Source organism: Anticarsia gemmatalis, chromosome 8 (assembly GCF_050436995.1).
Source record: "Anticarsia gemmatalis isolate Benzon Research Colony breed Stoneville strain chromosome 8, ilAntGemm2 primary, whole genome shotgun sequence".
Taxonomy (NCBI): domain Eukaryota; kingdom Metazoa; phylum Arthropoda; class Insecta; order Lepidoptera; family Erebidae; genus Anticarsia; species Anticarsia gemmatalis.
In genome coordinates, this window is record NC_134752.1 from 404239 (window position 1) to 427807 (window position 23569).

General features: G+C 37.2%; 1 protein-coding gene across 10 annotated transcripts in view; it reads right to left on the bottom strand.

Moving 5' to 3' along the window:
- lqf (epsin homolog lqf) overlaps positions 1-23569 on the bottom strand; it is a 46008-nt gene that overhangs the window by 6016 nt on the left and 16423 nt on the right. For 2 of the 10 annotated variants that reach the window (XM_076116973.1, XM_076116974.1), the window contains exons 2-9: positions 4051-4140; positions 3405-3569; positions 2960-3086; positions 2530-2702; positions 2196-2392; positions 1260-1404; positions 837-875; positions 514-615 (exon numbers count right to left, since the gene is read on the bottom strand). In XM_076116973.1, coding sequence (XP_075973088.1) covers positions 514-615; positions 837-875; positions 1260-1404; positions 2196-2392; positions 2530-2702; positions 2960-3086; positions 3405-3569; positions 4051-4140 — 1038 coding nt within the window. Of the gene's footprint in view, positions 1-513; positions 616-836; positions 876-1259; positions 1405-2195; positions 2393-2529; positions 2703-2959; positions 3087-3404; positions 3570-4050; positions 4141-8237; positions 8442-18362; positions 18405-20368; positions 20449-22987; positions 23023-23099; positions 23126-23569 lie in introns of those variants that run through there. The other 8 variants (XM_076116969.1, XM_076116968.1, XM_076116967.1 and 5 more) reach the window with 8 other exon arrangements.

The window sequence follows — 23569 nt, forward strand, 5'->3', positions numbered from 1 at the left end:
GTATCAAAATATCTCCATACCAAATTTCATGCAAATTGGTTCAGTAGTTTAGACGTGATTGAGTAGCAGACAGACAGACAGACAGACAGACAGACAGACAGACAGACAGACAGACAGACAGACAGAGTTACTTTCGCATTTATAATATTAGTATGGAATGGATTGTGGGGTGAATAAATTGTGTTTAAGCGATCAGGGTGTGTTCTAAGAGTTGGCAATTGAGACAAAGTGATTTAAATAGGTTTCCTCAATAAGTGGTGTGAAAAAATAATTTCATAATTTCCTGTCCTCTAGAAAAAGCTTTCAAACCTAAAATAGATTTTTCTAAAGATACGTTAGAGAAATGTCCCACGACCTAATAATATATTATGTAAGCGACATGTCAAACGAAATTAGACATATTTTGCGACATCGCGTCACTTGTGATACGTGTCACAAGGCATTTGTCCTCTAGTATATTCCTAATTTAACGAAAGGAAAGAAATATGCTTTTTTATTGTTCGTTATACGTACATGTGCAACAGGCGCCCAGGGGTCTGCGGGCGCGGCGGCGGCGGGCGCCCACGGGTCCCGCGCCGGGCTGCCCACCGCTGACCACGCGTCTGACGATGTCTCCTGAAACACAAATCAATTCATAAGTAAAAACCTTTACCTGTACCACTACTGGGCAAAGGGTCCAAGTATGAGGGATTATGCCCTGAGTTGAAAGCTCTAGCTTACTACGGATTGGGGACTTTGTATCCCTTTAAGAAATGTTTTAGCAGTACAATCAACACATATACTGTTATAATAGTTAGCATACTGCCTAGCGTCTACAATTTCAGGTAGTTTCTTACCATAGACTCGCCAAATATACCGAACTCCAAATGCATAGGCTAAATAAATAACATAAGAGTATCATAAAACAGTATAATAGCCGTAGCAACATTATTAGTATGAAAGTTTGTTACGCTTTCACGGCTAAACAGATAGACCGATTTTAGGACGGCTGAGGCCCGCGTCTGGGGTACTTTAATAGAAGTTCCATACCTTATTTCAACCAGGTCCTTGCCTGAAGATTAATTCATAAAAAAAAAGTTTTATGCAATTCGATCGAGACGTCGTATAAACAAATAACGTATCTTTAACTTTTAATTTTCAATCGCGTTTAAGAGTCGTTGCATTATAATATTATGCCTAAGTTAAGTCTTGGAACTCATTCTATCTCCGTGCTAAAGTCTATCAAAATTAGTCTAAGACATATGTGGTTTGATCCTTACCTGTTTGACCTCCCCGCCCCAGGGGTCAGCGAGCGGTGCCGCGTGTGTGGGGGGGCTGCTGAGGTTCACGTCCAGCAGGTCCAGTAGGTGAGACTGCTGGCCTTCCGCTGATGACTTCTTCGAAGGCGCTGGTTCCACGCCCGTCCTGTAAGTGTACAACATTGTCTTATTACTATTTGTAACTTTTAAATCTGATCTGAGAATTGTCTGAAATTTACACAAATAATGACGTACTATGAATACATTTTCTATGGTAGGAAGTACACTATAGCTATCCTATTATATGGATGGATGTGTTTATAGTATTTTCCTAAAGGCATATGATTTTTACAATATCGAAATGTACAATTTGTACAGCTAATAGTGACCGTTTTTGCGATAATGACTACTTTTAGACAAAGTAGATACTAAGGTTATGTGGCCGGTTGGCTTAGTTCAGCGTCACCACTACCGTCTACAGTTGTATATCGATACAAGTGGGGCACTGACGGATTACATTCTGTGTGTGGCGCCGAGGCACTGGCAGCAGCCGTACAGCCAGCCGCGCGGCGACTCCTCCTCCGCGCACTCCCACAGCGGAGCACCGCGGAACAGGGACTCCAGGCTACGGGGAGGACGGAGTTAGGGAGGGAAGGAGAGGGTAACTAGGTTCTGTAGGGTATATGTGGGGAGATTTAAATGTAGGAGTAGGATTTGGTATAATTCTGGTTGAAGAGTTTATATTCAGGGTGTGGAAAATGTAACTATAGTAAGGCCGTTACAAACGTGCAAACTATGTTATAATCAAAAGAATCATAGAAATGTGACGATGTGTAAGTGCGAGCGAGAGACTCCGATATATTGACATGATTTAGGTCGCACTTTTGAAATGGCTCGAGTATAGGTTGTGTTGTAAGGTTTGTGTGGTATATTTTTGTGTTCAGAGTGTGCACGTACTGAAAGTCATTCTGCGACTGGCTGATGGCGAGCTGCAGGCGCACGTCGTCGGAGCGGCGGCGACGCTCGTCGCGCTCGGCCTCCTCGCGGCTCATGGCCAGCGCCAGCTGCAGCTGCAGCTCCTCCTCGCCCGCCGTCAGCGGCCGCGCCAGCTCCGCCTCGCGCCCGCCCGACCACTCCGCTGAGTCTCCGCTTAGCTGCGGGAACAGACCAACATTTCATTAATTACTGTGTCCCTGCTGGACGATGTCCTCTTCAGGAATGAAGGAGGGGTTACTTCGAAATCATCAGCCTATAACCGTTGACTAGAAAGAATTCGGCTGTGCTGACGTACCGGCGGGTAGGTGGGCGAGGAGGGCGTGTCGAGCGCGCCGTCACTGCCGAATGCACTAGCACTCTGCGCGAACCGCTGCTTGGCCTTGAGCGCGCGCGCCCGCTCGTTCTTCAGCCGCTCCTCATCCTTCAGCAGGTTAACCAGCTGCTTCGCCTTCTCGCGGACGTTCAGACCTACAATAATACACTTTTATATTTGAAATACTCATCGCTGGTCACATTCACCGGTCTGTAAACGATTAGTGGGTTTAACAAACTTTAGCGCAGACATGCCATAGATAGGCTGCTTACAAAATGTTGAGCAAAAAAGCGCTTTCGTGCTTCAAAGGACACAAAAAATAGTCTTGATTAGTATCAATGAAGATAGCAATCGTTGAACAACATGAAGATTAATAAAAAAAAGTGTAAAGTAAGTTCAAGTGAGAACATACCCTGGTCTTTCCCCTCCTCCATGTACTGGAAGTCTTTGAGCGTGTGAATGGCGAATATGTTCTCTTTGCACTGCATAGCCACCTTCTCACTGCCGGTCTTTATCAAATACTCCATCAGCACTAGTGCCTACAGAATGAAAAAAAAAACATTACTAAAGTTGTTCGTTTGTTACCATTGACAGTGTTTTCAGTTGCTGTTTCTTTGAATTTAAGCAGCGATTATCCGGAGTAAGGAGGGTTAAGAGGGTAAAGTCGTTGACCTTCCTGCCTAAAACCGTCAATCCTGTGCGTAACCTTTTTGTCAGTGATCAGTCCCATTGGACTATGAAAGTTTACCTGTATATTGTGCACACACTTGGACAGAAACAGAGTGTTTCACAGGCTTCTGGTTTCAATAGAAATGGCCACCATGGGTCAATATGACACTAGTATGGTGTAGTAGTACCTTGTAGACGTGCCGCCAGTTCTTGCCGTGGTCGTTGAGCCGCTTCCAGATCATCTGCATGATCTCGGTGAAGGCCATCACGTTGTACGTGAGGTCGGCGATCTCCGCCATCAGCGTGCTGGACGGGCCCCATGGGTCGTTCGATGTTGCCTCGCGCACTTTTACCTGACAAAACATTTATATTACGTATAGATCACGCAGAATTATTTAAAAGTAATGTCGCCTCTCACTTATATTATGGAAATTTAAAGTTTCACGTGATAAGCATTCGTCCCCAATCAAAATGGTCGAGGTTACAAAGTTCGAAACTTAATGCAACAAATAAATTTTCAAAATGATGTGCAAATTAATAATAATGATCACTTGCTCTTGTCAAAGGAAAACATTTTGATGAACCCTTACACGTCTGAGAGTTCTCTAATACAGTTCTTGAAGGTATGTGAAGTCCCTAACCCGCACTTGACCAAAGTGATGGTTTGAGTGTTTAAACCCTAACTCATTCCGGGAGGAGACCTTTATCCAGCAATAGAATAGTAATGGGTTTAATCTAGGTATAACGAACTACTTTAAGCATTACAATTTTTTTCATCGTCAAGCGTGCATTCTTGTAACGGATTGAGGTGTAATTCAATTGTGCAATATTTACCTGGGCATCGGAATAGTTGTGCGCGAGGTTTTTAATATTTCTCCTTAGGCCCGCCACGTTTACTTGCATTTCGTCCCGACCACGGGGCATCTGTAATACAATACCACACGTCAAACACTCCCTATAACACACTAGTCCATTGAAATGTTTCATGAGTTTTACATTTCCTAGAGGACGAAATTTTATTTTTGGAACATGTAGGGGGGGTCTATAAAAGCTTAACTTGAAGTTTGTGGGGTCGCCACCCTTGTCCCCCGGCCGCCATCTTGGAAAAGGGGGTGGAAACACTTTTTTCGCTTTATCTCGGAAACTATGCGTCTTACAATAAAATTGTAAAATCATAATTTTTAGCAAATTACTTTGCCTACAAATATGTAGAATATTTTTTTGCCCTAAATTAACAATTAAAGAAATTATAGGCAAAAAAGTGCAATTTTTTTTATAAAAAATTTCTTTGTTGCTATATAACTTTTTTTCACGACAGCCGCGCGGATCGATGTCTGAGGTTAAACCACGCTTGCCGAGGTTGTTCTGTGGATGGGTGACCATCTTACACATATCGAGTTCCTCCGTGTTTCGGAAGGCACGTTAAATTGTGGGTCCCGGCTGTCATTTTCGAAGATCTTTGACAGTCGTTAACAGTCAGAAGCTTGAAAGTCTGACAACCAGTCTTAACGAAGGGTATCGTTTTATAGCCCAGGTAACTGGGTTGTGGAGGTCAGATAGGCAGGCGCTCTATGTAAAACACCGGTATTCAGCTGCATCTGGTGAGACTGGAAGCCGACTCCAACATGGTTAGGAAAGAAGGCTAAGCTGATGCGTTTATATACAAAAAAAAAATCCTCAGACTAGCCTTGCAGAGTATTTTTCGAGTAATTTTTTCACCACAATTTTTTTCAATTTCATGAATAAGAAACTCAGTAACAGCGCTCCGAATTAGACCGGATTCGGAAAGAAAATTTTTGTAAAAAAAAACTTCACTTTTTTGCTTATAACTTCTTTAATTGTTAATTTGGGTCTATCCCACTAGTCCCGTTGAGTTGTCCCGTGGCGGGACAAGTGACACTGTTTTGGTGCCAGTTGTCCCGTTGCAGAAAAATCACGGGACTAATGGGACAGACGGAAGGGTCAAAACAACTGGTTCCATTGAGTTGTTGTGTTACAACAGGTACTTGGTACTTTGGTAAGATAGCAGATGATGAATTGTACGCTTATCTATGTAAACTTTAAATTCACAAGAAGTTTTTTTACCATTTGGGCTTTTCACGTTATAATTAAATTGACAAGAGTGTCTATATCTATGACCTTCCATACCATAAATGTAAAATGCTTATCCGAAATTCCCTACTTGAAAAAACATAATGTAAGGAAACTAAAAATATATTGTTAACAGGCCCCTGGAGCAGCTCAAACACTCAAGTCAATTCAACATGTACCTAATGTAATTTCAACTTATCTACTAGAAATTAAGTAAAAATGTACTACAACACAACTTATAACGTCTGCTATCTTACCAAAGTACCAAGTACCTGTTGTCACACAACAACTCAATGGAACCAGTTGTTTTGACCCTTCCGTCTGTCCCATTAGTCCCGTGATTTTTCTGCAACGGGACAACTGACACCAAAACAGTGTCACTTGTCCCGCCACGGGACAACTGGGACAAAATAGTGCCAGTTGTCCCGTCACGGGACAACTCAACGGGACTAGTGGGATAGACCCGTTAATTTAGGGCAAAAAATTATTCTACATATTTGTAGGCAAAGTAATTTGCTACAAATTATGCTTTTACAATTTTATTGTAAGGCGCATAGTTTCCGAGATATAGCGAAAAAAGTGATTCCACCTCCTTTTCCAAGATGGCGGCCGGGGGACAAGAGTGGCGACCCCACAAACTTCAAGTTAAGCTTCTATAGACCCCCCCTACATGTTCCAAAAATAAAATTGCGTCCTCTAACAAATGCAATATTCGGCCCTCAAATTGTAACATTTCAATGGACTACACTGGCACACTAGACTTACGAATACCATGGCAAAAAAAAACTTTCGCAAAGAAAAATAAAAGGAACATTTAGGCTGGTTATCCACAAAATAATTATTCAATTTCAAGGCTTATAGATGAATGTCTGATAACATATAAATATAGTAAAAGAAAGGCTACTGTATTTGGGTATCAGATAGGTAATCTATCACTTGAATATAAACTTTGAAACTGGCCCTTAATGTACAGCTGTTTAAATTAACCAGCTACCCGATATTTATTCAGAGATGGTGAGGCCGCAGCTTATTTTAGTAAATAGTGGATAATCAGTCTAAAAGCTTGCAGGCATAAAATAGAATACAGATGAACTATACCTATAATCCTGTTATTATAAACGTTCTAATATATTACTTAATGGTTTGATAGCTAAAACATGCCTTTAACTAGCGAATGAATAAGTTCTAAGAGTTGATGAAGTGCAAACCGTGCAAGTTGGAACTTAAAACTAACGACTGTATATTGTAGGAGAATTTTTCAAAATGTTCAATCTAAAATTATATTTTCTAATGAATTTTATATTAACATGCCAGTTTATAATTAACTATGTACCCTGGTGACAGACGGACAGCGAAATAATATGGGTATTGCACCCACTGGTACCTACAAATGACCACCTATTTCACCAAAAATTCACACGTAAATAAAATTTTAATTGCTCACCCAATGTCCAAATAACTATTAATTGTTAAACCGTACATTAATAATTTATTATTATAACCATAGAAAGTCTAAAATCCACACTAATAAAGTCTTCACAAAATTAATAAAAAAATGTCTATGTCTTTATTTAGTACAACGCACTTTTACAATGAAAGGTCGCACAGATAGTGATGTTTATTTTTATATAATTCTTACAAAGCAGATTACTAATCTGAATATCAGATACAATGTACTCAGATATTTCCTTATCGGCGTAATATAGTGATAAAATACGTCTAGAATATTTGTAAACAACAATATAAATCGCGCTACAAAATCCTTTATTATAAGACTAGCTGACCCGCGCAACTTCGCTGGCGTCACATAAGAGAGAATGGGTCAAATTTTAGCCCGTTTTTGTAACATTTCCTATTGCTACTCTGCTCCTATTGGTCGTAGCGTGATGATTTATAGCCTATAGCCTTCCTCGATAAATGGGCTATCTAACAGTGAAAGATTTTTTCAAATCGGACCAGTAGTTCCTGAGATTAGCGCGTTCAAACAAACAAACAAACAATCAAACAATCAATCAAACAAACAAACAAACAAACAAACTCTTCAGCTTTATAATATTAGTATAGTATAGATAACATTACGTCTATGGTCTCATTTTGCTTGTTGCGCTCATCGGTTTGTTAACGATCACGTTAAGCAACCTTTCACACATTATATAGATAGATACACATAGTGGTATTTGAACTAAGCGTTTCCGTGCTTCGGAGGAAACGTAAAAAGACGGTCCCGGCTGTTATCAGTCAACAGTCGTTAAGCCATGTCAGACCTTCGAGCTGGTTCAACAACTTTTACACTAGGTTGGCGGCTAACCATACGATATATGGACTAGTTTATACCACTGTTTGGCAATGAATATCCCCGTGCATTTAACAAGGGCTTAATTCGTTGTATATACCTAACCTTTTGGTTCTACAGGTTTCCCTTAAATATTTTCATAAACGTGCACTTACTATTTTGAGTGTTGACGTACGCTCCATTTAACTAAATACGTCTGAATATAGCACAAAGGGACAGAAAGACAACTGACATCGTCTTTTCTTACCCCAAGTCTAAGCCTTCGTCTCTTGTAAATATATATTTTACGCCTAGATTCAGACAAATAAAGTTAAATGGCGCTTTATATCTACCAGACGCAATACACGACACTTTGATTCGTACTAAAATACCAGTGGCTTTAACAAACATGTGAAATAATGAACTTTCAAACGTAAATACAATGAAAGGGTACACCACTGAAACAATCTAAAGCCAGTTTCACAGCTCAGGATAACTGTCGGTTAACCTATCCAATAGATAAAGAGACTGCAAATAAAAACAGCTGCCAATACTCCTCTAGATAAGTTAACCAATACTTATCCAGAAGGCGTAAAACCGGGTACTAGTGTAATGGGAACCAAGCAGCCTTTGAAGATAAGTTTCATTTAAAACATACCTTTTGATTTAGACGTATATTATACTCAGTCCAGGCAATACGATCGTTTCTATTCATAATCACTCACTGATAGCATAATATACAACAATATCAACTGAAAAACAGTATATTAATATTTACTATAAGCTTCACTTGAAGTAAAATGACCACTTATTAGACGATAGAACGCGACTTCTTTACACAGTTATTTACATAACACACACGGTTATACTAAGATACTAATGAGGCATCGAGTTATCAAATTACATAGGTACTTTATCATATCGATGAATAATACACGAACTGTCTATCTATTTGTAGTATTAATTGCACGTAAGTGTTAGAAACGAATGCAATAATTAACGTAGTATATAGTTAGCAGGAAAATAAGACAATGTGTCAATTCAAGGAAAACTTCCATCTTGTTTGCTGTTCAGTAAATGGTTATGCTAGTGTGGATTACCCATTATGACGGGAAACGGTATTCCATTCCGCTTTACATATTTATTAGTAATAATAAATGATTAAGATTATTTTTTGATGCGTATGTCTGTCTGATACGCTTATACGGTTAAACTGTTAAACCGATATTATTGACGCACAGAGACGGCTGATTTTACACCAGTGATTATGACTACTAAACCGATCGGTCTCGAGAATACCTGTGACGTAAGACTATTTTGGTGATGTTAAATAACTATACATGAGACTTAAGCTGGTTTTGACAAAACAACTATTACCCAACAATATGGTAGAGAACCTAGGCATACACAATGTGTCTTGATTAAAATTAATAATTTAGTGTAGGTATATCCGATGTAGCAGTTCAATATAAACTAAATAGAACAGTAGCTTGATTCCCTACTACTATTGACTATCGACAACCGGCTAGTCATCGCGAAATTTTGTATGAAAATCTGATCAGCGCCTCTAACGGGCGTCGTAGGAACTATTTTTGCAGAAAATTTTAAATATCAAACTTTCGATACTTGACAGTACCGACTGTAAAATCGCGTTACAGTTGTAGCAAACTAATAATTATTGATAGTATTATGTATTAATAAAATACAAGCATTACGTGTTTGATATATATATTGACAGAGAATGCCAAATCGTTATATCACTACATAGTATAAAACAAAGTCGCCCATTTTGTCTGTAGTCCCTTCGTATGCATAAAACTTTAAAACTACGCAACGGATTTTGATGCGGTTTTCACTAATAGAAAGAGTATTTTCTCCGACAGGTTTTTATATATAATTGAAATACATTGAAACTATATTAGCTGAGTTATAGCGATTTATGTCCAAGAAGTCAGAAAAAAAATCTAATTGAAGATTGCATTTGTGCGTGCGCCGCTTATACCGTTGGATACAAGTAAGAACAATGTATAGCAAAAACATTGGTCTTTATTAGTTCTACAAAAAAGTCCGCGATGACATATATCCAGCTTTTTTATTTAAGTCACAAAAACTACTTTTCTGTATTAAAAAAACATTTAATTCGTTGGGTGATGTTTAACTGGTGATATAACCAATAATACATATATCCTTATCAAAATAAGTAAGTTCATCATCACGAGCATTTAATTTAGATTATTTTTGCAGTTTACAGTGTGTTATTTAGACATATAGTTTAGGAGATATCACGATATTAGTATTGCGGCACGGTACGGGCCGGCCGTGGCGGCGGGGGCAGCGTCCCTATAAATAGCGCGTCACAAAAAATATAAAAAAACGGTACATAAAAAATAAATAATATTAAAAAGTAGGTACTACGACTTTGATCTATACATATAAGACAAAAAAAAAACTGTACATTACTTAAATATTTTTTCCAAAAACTGATAGGGGGGGCGATCAAAGAAGAGTCACAGAAACCAAAAAACATTTTAATATTTTAAACGCGGTTAAGGGAAAGAGAAGTTATTGTGAATTGAAAATTAGTATCCAATATGTGTTGGTGCGTTGACTGTATTTGTCGAAGTAGCGGGATACACGCAAACGAAGTTGCGCGGGTCAGCTAGTGATTAATATATGGCATCTACCATAGAGTAGAAGGAGTTTAGGTGGAGTTTAGGTTCACCACATTTCTCCCCTCCTAACCTCTTAGCTGTTCTGCTGAATATAAGATGCAGCCAACACCTGGTTGAGGTGTCGGCGCCAGACATCGCCGTTGTCGGTGCGGATCTCATAATGAAGTCGGCCTAGACGTCTTGTGATAGTACCAAACTGCCAATGGTGCTTAGCACTCGTGTAGTCACGGGCCTGTACTCGTTCGCCGACTTCCAACTGTCTGACCTTGATCTCTTGATGTTTCGATGTAGTTTTTTTATGGGTGTTTCTAAACATGCAGTGTAATGCTGTTCGAACTTCTCTTCCAAACATTAACTGATAAGGTGTCTGACCATTCAAGTTTGGTGTCCGTCTGAGGCGAGTTTTTACCATGACAAGTTTCTCTTGAAGATTACCCCTTTCTCCCTCTAAGCTTCGTAAGATTCTCTTGACTGTTTGTACGTATCGTTCAGCTTGTCCATTGGTTGCAGGGTGGTATGGAGCAGAGGTTTTGTGCGAAATCATACAGTCTTTTAGAAATTTTTCGAACTCTCCCGATACGAATTGTCGGCCATTGTCTGAGACAAGGAGTAGAGGTGTTCCATAGGTGCAAAATAGTTCTTTCAATTTTTGGATGCACCAAGAGCTTGTCGTTGATTTAGTAGGTATAATCTCTGTCCATTTCGAAAATGCGTCTACAACTATTAAAAGATAGTATCCGTAAACAGGTCCGGCAAAATCAATATGAAGCCTTTGCCAGGGGCCCTTTGGGTGTTCCCAGTGGTGTAGTGGTGCTTTCTCTGGTTCATTTTGTTGTAATCTACATGTTCTACAGGACTTAACTTTTGTTTCGATATCATTGTCAATTCCTTTCCAGTATACAAAACTGCGGGCCAGTAGCTTCATTTTCACAATGCCCGGGTGACCGAGGTGTAGTTCGTCCAGCACTCGTTCGCGTAATGTTTTTGGGATTAAGACTCGCGTTCCTCTTAGTATACATCCATCTTGTAAAGTAAATTCATTATCATTGTAACCGAGCGTTTTAAGTGATCGGCCAGTTTGTAATGCGAGTACTAATGGTGTATAATCGGAATCAATACTTGTCTCTTTCGCTATGATATTTGGGTTGACATCAATGGTATGTATTTGTTGAAGTTGAAAGCTGTAATTCTGGTCCATTTTGTTTGCCTTTGTGTTTTCTACTGGGAACCTGGATAGGTAATCTGCATTTGAGTTGTTAGGCGAAGTTCTGTATTCAATGTTGTAGTCAAATCCAGATAAGAAATGAGCGTAGTGGAATAATCGCATTGTACTCATTGCTGGTAACGTTTGATGTGGGTGGAAAATTATTGTCAGTGGTTTATGGTCTGTCACTAGGATAAATTTTCTACCGTAACAATAATAAAAGAACTTCTTCAATCCCCAGTATATGGCAGTAGCTTCTTTGTCAATTTGGCTGTACTTCTTCTCGCTATCCGATAGTGTTCTGGAAGCGAATGCTATCGGTCTTTCTGATCCATCTGGGAGTCTATGTGACAGTACTGCTCCGATTCCCAGTGGAGATGCGTCTGTTGCAAGAACCAAGGGCCTCTTGGGATCAAAATGTATAAGTACTCTTTCGCTTAGAATTTCTTTTTTAATGTGTATAAAGCTCTGTTCGCATTCTGTAGACCATCGAAAACTAGATTCTTTCTTGAGTAAGTTGTTCAGTGGATTCGTGATCGATGATAGGTTGGGTATAAATTTGTTGTAAAAATTTGCCATTCCAAGAAATGTCCTCAATTCTGCGGTGTTGACTGGGCGTTCTGTTTTAATTATTGCGTTAATCTTTTCTCTGTTTTTGTGTAGACCTTCTTTGTCGATAGTGTGTCCCAAATAGTCGATGCTTGTTTTGAAAAAGTGGCACTTATTTTTGTTTACTCGTAGGTTACTTTCTTTTAGTTTGTCTAACACGAGCTTAAGTCTCTGTAGTAATTGTTCTTTGTTGATGCCTTGAATGATGATGTCATCAAAGAAACATTTTACACCTTCGAGATCTTGAAGGAGTTTATCCATAAATTTCTGCCAAAGGCTCGGCGCGACCTTAACGCCGAACATTAGGCGGTTCACCTTAAAAGTGCCTCGATGCGTACTTAGTGTTTGTAGCATTGCGCTTTCTTCATCCATTGTCATGTTGAGATATGCCTGGGTGATGTCGAGTGTACAGAATAGTTTACCTCCGTTCATCTCTGCAAATATATCTTCTATCATAGGTATTGGATATTGTTCATCTTGTATGACTTTATTTAGTGTAACTTTATAATCAGCGCACAATCGGATACTCCCATTCGGTTTGACAACTGGTACCACTGGAGTACCCCAATCAGAGTGGTCGACTTTCGTGATGACACCCTGTTTGCATAGTCGCTCGATCTCTTCATCCACTTTGGTTTTTAAAGCGTACGGTATTCTACGTGGTTTGATAAAAATTGGTCTTGTGTTTTCTTGTAGATTTAAGTGTCCTCTGTAATTGGGTATTTCGCCTAAGTCGGATCGAAATACTGATGTCTTGTAAAGTTCCAAAAGCTGGTCTAATTCTAGATTTTCGGATTGCTGTAAGGTTTTTATGTCTGCTAAATTTAGAGTTTCGAGTTCTTTCATCCAACTCCGGCCAAAAACGGGGTCAACGTTGTTGTTGATGAGGTATAATTTACCGTGGAATTCTTTTCCTTGGCATCTGCATTGAACGTATGCAACACCTGCAGGTTCGATTACTTCGCCGGTGTATGTTTTGAGTTTTATATTAGTTTTACAGATTCTTTTGCCGATTTTCAATTTTCTGTAGTCTCGTAATGACATAGAAGTAAGTGTGGCTCCAGTGTCAAATTCCATTTTTATCTTAGCATGTTCAATGTGTACCGTTATCATGTATTTTTCGGATGTTTCACCAGATATAACATTAATATCATTCCATTCATCATCATCGCTTATCGCTGAGTCGTTTAATTGATTTATATCCGGTGTAGTCTTACTGGGCTTCGCATCTGAGCGCCGTTGTAGACACACACTAGCTAAGTGTCCGACCTTCTTGCATTTATAGCATGTTATGTTTATAGCGCTACATTTCTTGGTTTCGTGATTTAAACCACAGCGGAAACATTTCCCTTTTAAATCTCTTGGTGTGATTCCTCTAAAAGGAGATTTTTTTGGATTATTGTAGGAATCAGTGGAAATTTTATTGATATTGTCACTACTTGGTTGTTCATTCGGAAGCATTGATGTATTTTCTGCTTTACTCATTTCAATAGATGTTGCAATCTGTGTCAGGTGTTTAAATGTACATACTGTTCGGTCTTGTAAAATTTTTGTACGTGCGTCGCTATCTTTCAATCCTCTTATGAGTTGAAGAGATAAAAAGCTTTCTGAAATGTTTTTCTGGCAGTGTTGACATTTAAATTCGCAGTTGGTAGTGAGCTTTTTTAAATCTGCGGCGTATTGCGCTACTGTTTCATCCGATTTTTGAGTTCTCGATATAAATTTATGTTGTAGAACCCATTTGCTAGGTTTTGGGTCTAAGTAGTCGTCAAGTGTTTCAGTAATTTCGTTAAATGTCTTATTCAATGGTTCGTCTGGTGCTATTAAATCACATAATTTTTCATGGAGTTCTGGTGATAATGTAGACAGAAGAATATTTGTCTTCATGTGGGGCTCAGTAATTTCATTAAGTCTAAAGTACACTTCCAGACGTTTTTTAAAGTTATTGAACGTTTCTGATTCATGTAAAGGATTAAATTGTATTTTTGGTATAATCTTATGGTATTGGTATATTCTATGTTGGTCTTCCTGTCGCTGACCTTGAATAATGTTTTTTTTTGTTAAAAGTTTTGATACTAAAATAGTGTGAAGTTCTTCGAATTCGTAGCCGTAATTTTGTTCGTGTAAATACGCTGTTTCATCGTTATCATCTATGGTTTTGTTTTCTATCTTCTCTTGTAACTCTCGCAGTGCTGTTATGGTGTCCTTCAAGGCTGCGGAGCGAGCGGTGATGTCCTCGTCAGACATCGTCGCCCTCTGCTCGATGTAGGTATCGAGTCTGGTGAGCATCCCACGTAGGGTGCTCCGTTTTTTACGTAATTTTTCCATTTAGGTTCAGTTTTTTTTTTTTTCCTCGTCGCCAATATTATGTATTAATAAAATACAAGCATTACGTGTTTGATATATATATTGACAGAGAATGCCAAATCGTTATATGATTAATATATGGCATCTACCATAGAGTAGAAGGAGTTTAGGTGGAGTTTAGGTTCACCACAGATAGCAAAGTTCTGAGCCAGCGTGGTTATCAGGCAGTGCTGTCATTAAGCACTTCGAATACCCAGAGATAAGTAGTTTAAAGAAACATGTCACCCCAAACACTATTATAATTAAATAATACCGAAACCATAGAGTTGTGTGACAAAATCACTACAGGATTTACACGTGACAAAGACTTACAGGTGTCGTAACCTCCTGCAGGTCATCTTTCACTTGTTAGGGGTTACGTGAGGACATTATAACTATTAATTGATTGCAAGCGCTCAAAAGTTTTATCTCTTAGAGGTAGTCCATCTACCTAGAGCACCCGTTTGAATAGCACCTAGACTTACTCACCTAAATTAGACAGGTTCTCTTCGTAGACTAGGCTAGGTGCAATTCGAGCGGGTGCTCTAGATGCTCATCCCTAATTTTAACCGTTTAGGGGTTGATTGAAAAGTAGCCTATGTTTGGCTTTTGACTTCTGTCATATTCAACTTAATTGAAATAGGTTTAGCTGTTTAGTCGTGAAAGGGTGACAAACAGACAGACGAGCCACGAAATAGTCTATGCCCAGTGTGGCTTTAGTTATTAATCTATGTACAGCTGGGCCGTTAATAAATGAAATATAAATTGTTTTATTTATTTAGATTAATAGTATGTGTATGCATGTTGCTTACACTCAAAATGTTATATTCCTAACAAAAGTGAATTCATATTATAAAACTTCACACTATTCTCTAAGGCACACCTAGTACTTTTCCTAGGGTACCTACTAATAGCGTTGTAGTAAGGTGGCCTACTTCGATAAAATGTTTGTAGAAGTCCACCTTTGCTATAGATATACTAACTAACTGAACAACGCAGGTTTAAAACAGAACTAATTTGATTTATAGACTAAAATTAGGCTAGCCTGAAGACCTTACAACGACTGTGGCCATCCATTCCGTCATACACTGTTCTTCCCTATTAACTTTCTTCTATAGGAAAAACGCTGCTATTAAGACCCACAGTAATTTGAAGGAGCGTAATATGGGGTTACTTTTCGAAAATTTAGATTTACAGAAATAAGAGAATAGCTCGTATAAGAAGCTAGCGATGAGTTCGATTTTCGGTTTTTGTACTAAATATGGCTATAAATAAAATTGAAACATTTCAAATAGTGTAATTGACCTTAAACACCATTTCTTTCCATTTTATAGTAACCCCGTCCTACCGTACTCTACGTCACATAGTTTTATTTACTCTTACACCTATGGGACTCCTTACAACTGAGTGAGACATGAATTTTTCAGTACATTTATTAAACAGGAGGGCAGTGACACATAGTGTTGTAATTGAGCGGGTATTTACGCGACCACGTTAATTGGATATAAACGAACACGGCATAAAACGTGACGCTCAATCACTATGTTTGTTTTCTTTCATATTTCACGACACGGCTTCCTTTTTGGATTGGATTTCCTCTGATACCGTTTTTAAAACAGTTTTTACGAGTTAATTTTGTAGCGAACTGTGAAATTTCATTACGTGCAAACATAATTAAGTCATGCTAGTTTAGGTTCTTGATTTTTGACAATTTCTTATAGTAACAAAAATATTCTAACTTAAAATGTACCTACAATTTTTACATTTTAAGTTTTTAAAAGCCATCAATTAAGCAATTTTAGTATTATTTGCTTATCGGAGATAGGTTACTGGGAACACCTGTGAGACTTTCTAACTTAACCAACGTAACGCAAACTAATGAACAGAATCACCAAAGAGACTAACCATAAATACATATAGGTTGGTTAACTTAAACAATATAATAAAACGCGTAACAAAGACATTTATCACATAAAGACAACAGCAACATATTCCTTGTTCAACAGAGGCTTTGTTGCGGGACACGTGCGGAACAAAAATGTTCATTGCACGGAACAATAAGAGTATTTTTGGCGGTGGATGTGAATGACATGCGAAATTCCACCGCGCGAATACACGGACGCGTAAAAACGGCATTTTTAGAACAAAAGCGAGAGGAATCATGTTTTGGGATAAAGCGACCAGTATTATTTTAAATAAACTACGATAATCTCAATGGGAATATGCAACTTATAAAATATATTTTAATTAAATCTATATTGGTTTCTACATTATGCTCTCGTTATAGGTATCTACTGATGCTGTTAGCAGACACTCAGCAGCACGAACATAATCTATTATTTTTATACATTTTCGACAATCTATGGAACCTATGGTACATAAGGTAAAGTCTATATGACAAAACTTATAAAGCGATTTTGATGAATTAAATTCAGAAGGGCATTCTTCGACTAACCTAGGTAATGAAAAAGAACAAGATAGAGAAGACGTGCTGAGCCGCACGAATCAGTAAGTATACAAAAAATACTATTTTAATTTAACCAAAAAATACCTTGAAGTACAAAAGTGATGGGCCAAGCTCCGTTACAAGTCAACAATGTCATAAAAAGGTTCATTAACATAACTACGATCTCGTTAAACTTATACAGGCGTATTAATTTGGTATTCAACAACGATTTTATGTATAAGTTAACAGCTATAGTTGTACTTACAAACATAAGTTCAAACGACAGAATTAAATGGGTCATTACTATCCACATTCCTTATTTTTCAATTAATACATTACTTAATTTTCGCTTATTCCAAAAATCCTATCACACACATATACGGCAATACTTATCGAACAACAAGACCGACTCGACTCATTTATTCGGCTTGTGCCGATCAGGTTCGTCTACACGGTAACCGATTATGAGTGTACACAGCTGAGGACAATAGGTCTAGAAACCAATATTCAAAAGGACCAAATCTAATTATTCTCTATGAAACAAACTTTCATTACTCGCGTCATCATGCAATATTAACTAAAGGAGAAATACAGCTGCAGGTTATTTGAAAATAATGAATTATGCCGTTTACAAAACGGCACATGTCAGAGACTTTGTGGTGTGAAATGTGCCGTGTTTAAAAGTCGCTAAGCATCGTATAAGATCAAGCATACTAGCTAAGTTTTATCGCAAGTCTATACACATTAGCAGCATAATAATATACAAAAATATGAAACAGTTCTCTATCGGTTGGATCTACGAACTTATCTTTCTTAAATTACCGATTCTATAAAACTACGTATAATTTACTATAGGGGTAAACATAAGAGACAACATAGAATTGAGAAATTCAGCACAGGATTCACTAGAAAGGCTATATCTGTACTGACAGGTGGCTTGCTTAAGGCTTACTTCACGCATATTTGGTTCGGCATTATTTACCGAACAACGGCTTGTGCCGATTGGGTTCATCTTCATATTCGGATTTGCCGCCCGGCTAGGCCGATTGATAAGATTATAATGCAACGGGTCTTATACGCGATTGAAAATTTAAAGGTTAGGATACCTTATTTGCTGCCCGACGTTTTGATCGCATTACAACGACCGCAAATAAGGTATCCTAACCTTTAAATTTTCAATCGCGTATAAGACCCGTTGCATTATAATATTATGTATACTAGTCGCGAGAGTTTAAAAACATTTATAGGCCGATTAATGCCGAACCGAATATGTGTATAGCAAGCCTAAGAGCCTAGTACCTTCCATTAAAGAAAGCGAATTGCAAAAGATATTAGATCATAGAAGGCCTGTCAGTTCGGAGTAAGCCTAAAGAATACTATAGCTTGTATACAGGAAGGGTTTCAAAGCACCATAGCAATTAAAATACCGTAGCTAATAGTGATGCAACGAATACTACATTAATCCGACATTATCTACCATTCAGCGGTTAAGATAACGTATGTTACTTGTGGACTGTTGTTCTCTTGGCGTCGCATATCGTCGGCTTCCTTCATCACCAGTTGAAGCGCAGCACAACAGAATAAACACACACAAAAGTAGATACAACTTTATGAGAAATTGGACTGTTTTAAGCACTTTTTACACGTACAAGCATCACTCTTTCTGAATAGACCGTCTGTTTCATGGTACACGCTAAGACTGCACTGACTACACGCCGTTTTTTTTAAAACAAAAGGGCCATAAATAAAAAATTCAAATCAAAATCATTTTCATTATAAAGAAAAAACATTTTAACTTGAGTATTTTTTTTATTGCTTACAGCGCGAAATTGATGGGAGTATTTTTAAATATTAAAATATACCGGATGAAATGTATTTTTTATTATAAAAAGGAATTTGGATTTATTGATTTGTGGCCCTTTTTGTTTTCAAGCAGCGACGTATGTTGAGCTGTACAAGTTGGTTTTCTACGTAGGCAAAATTGTAATGATGCTTGTGACAATCACTTGCTAAACGAAAAGAGTCCATACGCATATAGTCGTAACTTTGTATATATCTGGCATCAGAATATCGTCTCAAAATTTTTAGGCAATATTTAAACTGTATAATCCTACTCATTTATTGAGTACACATCACCAAAATTGAACATCTTGCTAACAATTAAAATAAACTCACGATCAAAGATCGCAAATAACTTGGACCATCGAAGCAGTTTTTACAGTACAAATGGCATTTAACTTTCAGCATCCGAATATAGCAGCACGCTGCACGGCAGACGAAGCAAGAAATGAAGGAGAGGAGAGTGTGTGACTCAACGAAACCTCAGCGTCGCCGTTGCTGCAACCTCTTTTTTGCCTTCTGCCCAGCTTATTGCTAAATTCTAATACACAAAGTTAAAAGGCACGCTATATGATTAAAATAAAATGTCAAGTATGTCAACTTAATTGATGTTTTGAACAGAGGTCAGTCACTGAACTACATATTAGAATAACATTACAGTCATGTCAGTTTTTGTCATGATATTAGGCAAATATGAATATTCGTATTCGTTGCATCATTGCCTATGATTTCTACCTTTGATAGTTATACTTTATAGCAAGTACAAGTTAAAATATTTACCCGTTATAATACATTCTTAAAAGCGATTCTTTGGCACTCTTAAACCTTACATAGGGCAAAGATTATATCCCGGAAAACCACAAAATTTACATAATTAACAGAAAAAATATACTTTAACCCAGTCACAAAAAACGGAGATGCTTAGAAGAAAAACCAATCAAAATGGTTTTTGTGTTTCAAAATATCGTTTGTCTCTGTAATGGGTAAATATTCTACAACACCCTAAACTAAAAAAGAATACGAATATTCGTATTCATTGCATCACTAGTTAAAATTATTTAAATTTGCCTTTAATAAAGTGATGTCGTACCAAAAATTTGTTAAAAAACACTGCTGCCTAGTATTCCGTAAACCATAAACACTCTCCTACTATTAAAACCACACAAACACTTATAAATATATGTACAGAATGAGCACAAAATCAATATCCGTATAAACTAATTGCAGTAAATCCCACTGCAATGTACATGCTTGAAAATACTGCTTATAATTGCAGTATGTCTACCAAAATATAGCCAAACGAAACATGTTAAGAATGTTAAAGCGAAAATTAGGTGTATCCGGTCAAAACTATTATTGTTATGAAACAAAACCGCATGCGACTGGCCGCTAATGGAAGTAAATAAATGACGTTGCTACTCAAGCAAAAACAAGCCCAGTAGGAAACGTGTAACTTAATTTATTCAGTGAAGATGTATACAGGCAAAAATATGAACGGCAAAAAAAATGTGTGAACGGCAGGAAAATATCGTGAACGGCAAAAAAAATATGTGAACGGCAGAAAAAAGTCGTGAACGGCAAAAAACATGTGTACAGGCAAAAAAATATGATTTCAGCCCAAAAAAGGTATTTAGCAAAAGAAAAAAAAAATCTTTCTATCTACGTCAACTTACTTTGAAGTGCAATAGTGTTGATTTTTGTTTTAATTTTAGTCAAAAAACAGCCAAGATTGAGTGGTTGTTAATCGCCTCGTCTGTTGACAATAAATACATAATCATATACATCCACACATAGTTACTTGTTAGTACACACATGCATTAAATTTATATTAGCACATTATAGTCTATAGGTCATATTGTAAAGTGCCTGTTATTCTAGTGCCGTATTTTAATATTTCTAACTGTATAGGAGCATTTTGAGAATACTTTCTTTTTATTCATAAAGCATTTATTAGATTTTTAACCAGCATACCTACATAATATATTATGAGATAGCTATTTCATATAGTCAATGTCAAGAAGACAGTTATTTGGTTTGCATCCCGTTCTATTTGACGTTAAATACAATCAATTTATACGCTCAATCACGCCTTAATTTAATATTATTAATAAAAGGGTTTATGTGACACCTAGTTTCAAGTTTCTAGTTTTACAAAAGACAACTCCCGAAGTAGAGAAATTTGCTCTTGTGTCGCGTGGTCTTTCACAAACATACAAACAACGAACACAAAGTACAACCAGACCCGAAACTTTCAATTAAGTTTCAGTCTGTGAGTGAAGGAGACAGAACATGAATTAATACGAATTTAAGGGACTTTTTTTAAGTAAAGTAAAATGAGTAGCTTATACGAGGCGCTCATAGCCAATTGTGCTCACCGGTCGGTAAACGATCTGTGAGTTAAGCAACCGTTGGTGCGGTCATACTATAGATGGGTGAACGCATAGTGGTATTTAAACTCACGTCTCCGTGCTTCGGAGGACACGTAAAAAGTCAGTCCCGGTTGTTCTCAATTAAGATAACAGTTTAAGCCATGTTTAAGACCTCTCGGGCGGCTTGAACTATTTTGACACTAGGTTGACCACTAACCATACGATAGCTATAGTGTTGCCATTTCTAAAATTTGAAAAACCGGACAAGACGCGTGAAAACCCCGGATTTTAGAGTCCTAAGTCGGATATGTCAACAAGAAGAGCAACCGCGAGGAGTGGGGGAACGGTGAATATACTTGGTTCGTCGGTTGATCGTGGTGTGCGAGCGTAGTGCGTATCTCGCAGGCGGCCCAATTTTTTTTTTATTTATTATTTTTTTTAAACCCGGTCTACAAATGAAACCTTCCCCGGACGCTCCCCGGATGCCCTCTAAACTAGGACAAATCCGGGGAAACCCGGACGGATGGCAACCCTAGATAGAAAGATAGATAGAATGAGAAGCTTACAAGTTGCGACATATTATGCATAATTTATTTCTAAGTATCAAAACAGTTTAACATTGAATACAAGTGTTACACAATCTAATGACGTACGAAAATGATAGACCGTTTTATATCAAACAATGGTGAAACGACAACATCTAGTGCATTTTAGTTTATTTATATATATCCGATAAGAACATTCTATTGTTTCAATGTTACGTAAATCATTATCTGCACTTGATTTTAAATCACTATGATAAAGTGATTAAAATACTTAGGCCTTATTTTTACACTTATGTATAAGTGTCAGATAACTTATCGAGAAAGAATTCAGACAGTTGCTTTAGTAAATTTGCTATAGCTTTCTTCTTTAATTTGCTATCTGTCACATAGGTTACCTAGCACTTATTCATAGACTGCGAAACTGACCCTTCAAATTACTTTAAAAACATACATAATATCACGCCTTTTTACTAAAGGAGCAGGATGAGGAGGAGTTTTATTTAAAATCTAAAATTAATATCAGTTGCGTACAAGATTCTACGATAACTACGTGATTTTCTAACAACAATAATATAGAAAAAGAAGTACTAAAGCATCTAAATAAAGGCAAACATATGCTTACTAAAATTTAACACACAATAACACATAAAAATGCTTCGCAAATTACTCATCCCGAACTAAAACTATCTATTGGAAACTAATCAGGCACTTATTCAGTCTTAAATAAGTCCTTAACACTACTTTGCTATTGAAATACATAAAACACCACTACGTAGACGTACTTGAAATGAAAGAAAACACTCACTTAAAGTATCAAAACTATGTACCCACTTCACTGGTCTACATAACAAGCACTATATATATTCAAAATATTATAATATAACGGGTCTGAAAAGCAGTTTAATTTTCAGTCGTGCTAAACCCCAGATTTCTGAGGTACATTTAGCGGTAGTATATCTATTCAAACTGTTTTCTTTATATGAGTTCAAACGCTATTGAATAGATATACTACCGCTAAATGTACCTCAGAAACCGGGGGTTTAAACGCGATTAAAAATACAACCACACCAATAGCGTTTATAGCGTTTATAGCGTTTGAACTCATATAAAAAAAACTGTTTGAATAGATAAACTACCCTAAATGTGCCTCAGAAACCGGGCATAAGACCCGTGTATTAAGTGTACAAGTCGCACTATACTTTAAAATAACGTTAAGCACTATATTTACAACGAAAACTATGAAACTTCACTAGTCTAAATAACAAGCACTGTTTTCAAATTATTATAATGTAACGGACTACATTTAGCGATAGATTATTTATCTATTCAATAGCGTTTAAACTTATATTAAAAAAAACTGTTTGAATAGATAAACTACCGCTAAATGTGGCTCAGAAACCAGGCATAAGACCCGTGTATTTAGTGTACAAGTCGCAGCCAAAGGTCTCTCGGGCGGCTTGAACAACTTTGACACTAGTTTAACCACTAACCATACGACAAAAACAAAACAAACTATACTTTGAAATCGTTAAGCACTATATTAACAACGAATTTGTATAAAAAACGGTAATATTTAGTACAAATATCGCGATATATGAGCGACGTGCGCCTTGCGACTCCTTATTGTCTAGTAATGCGATTGTAACGGCTAGTGTACACTGGTGTTGATGACTGTTGATGGATCGTGTAACAACAACAATATACTTATTCGATGTTAAGTATTTGTATTTGTGGACTATTTTTAATACAGGAAAATATTATTAAACTATGAAAACCTAATTTAATAAAAATATGAAATGTATTTTAAATGAGGATGAGGACAAAATTTTGAGTCATATTTAGTTAAATAATTTGTAATTAGTTTAATATTTTGAAATCAAATGAAATATCAACATTTAATCGGTTATATTAAAACACGATGTGATTATTTTAGACATAAATAAATTAATTTAACTATAAT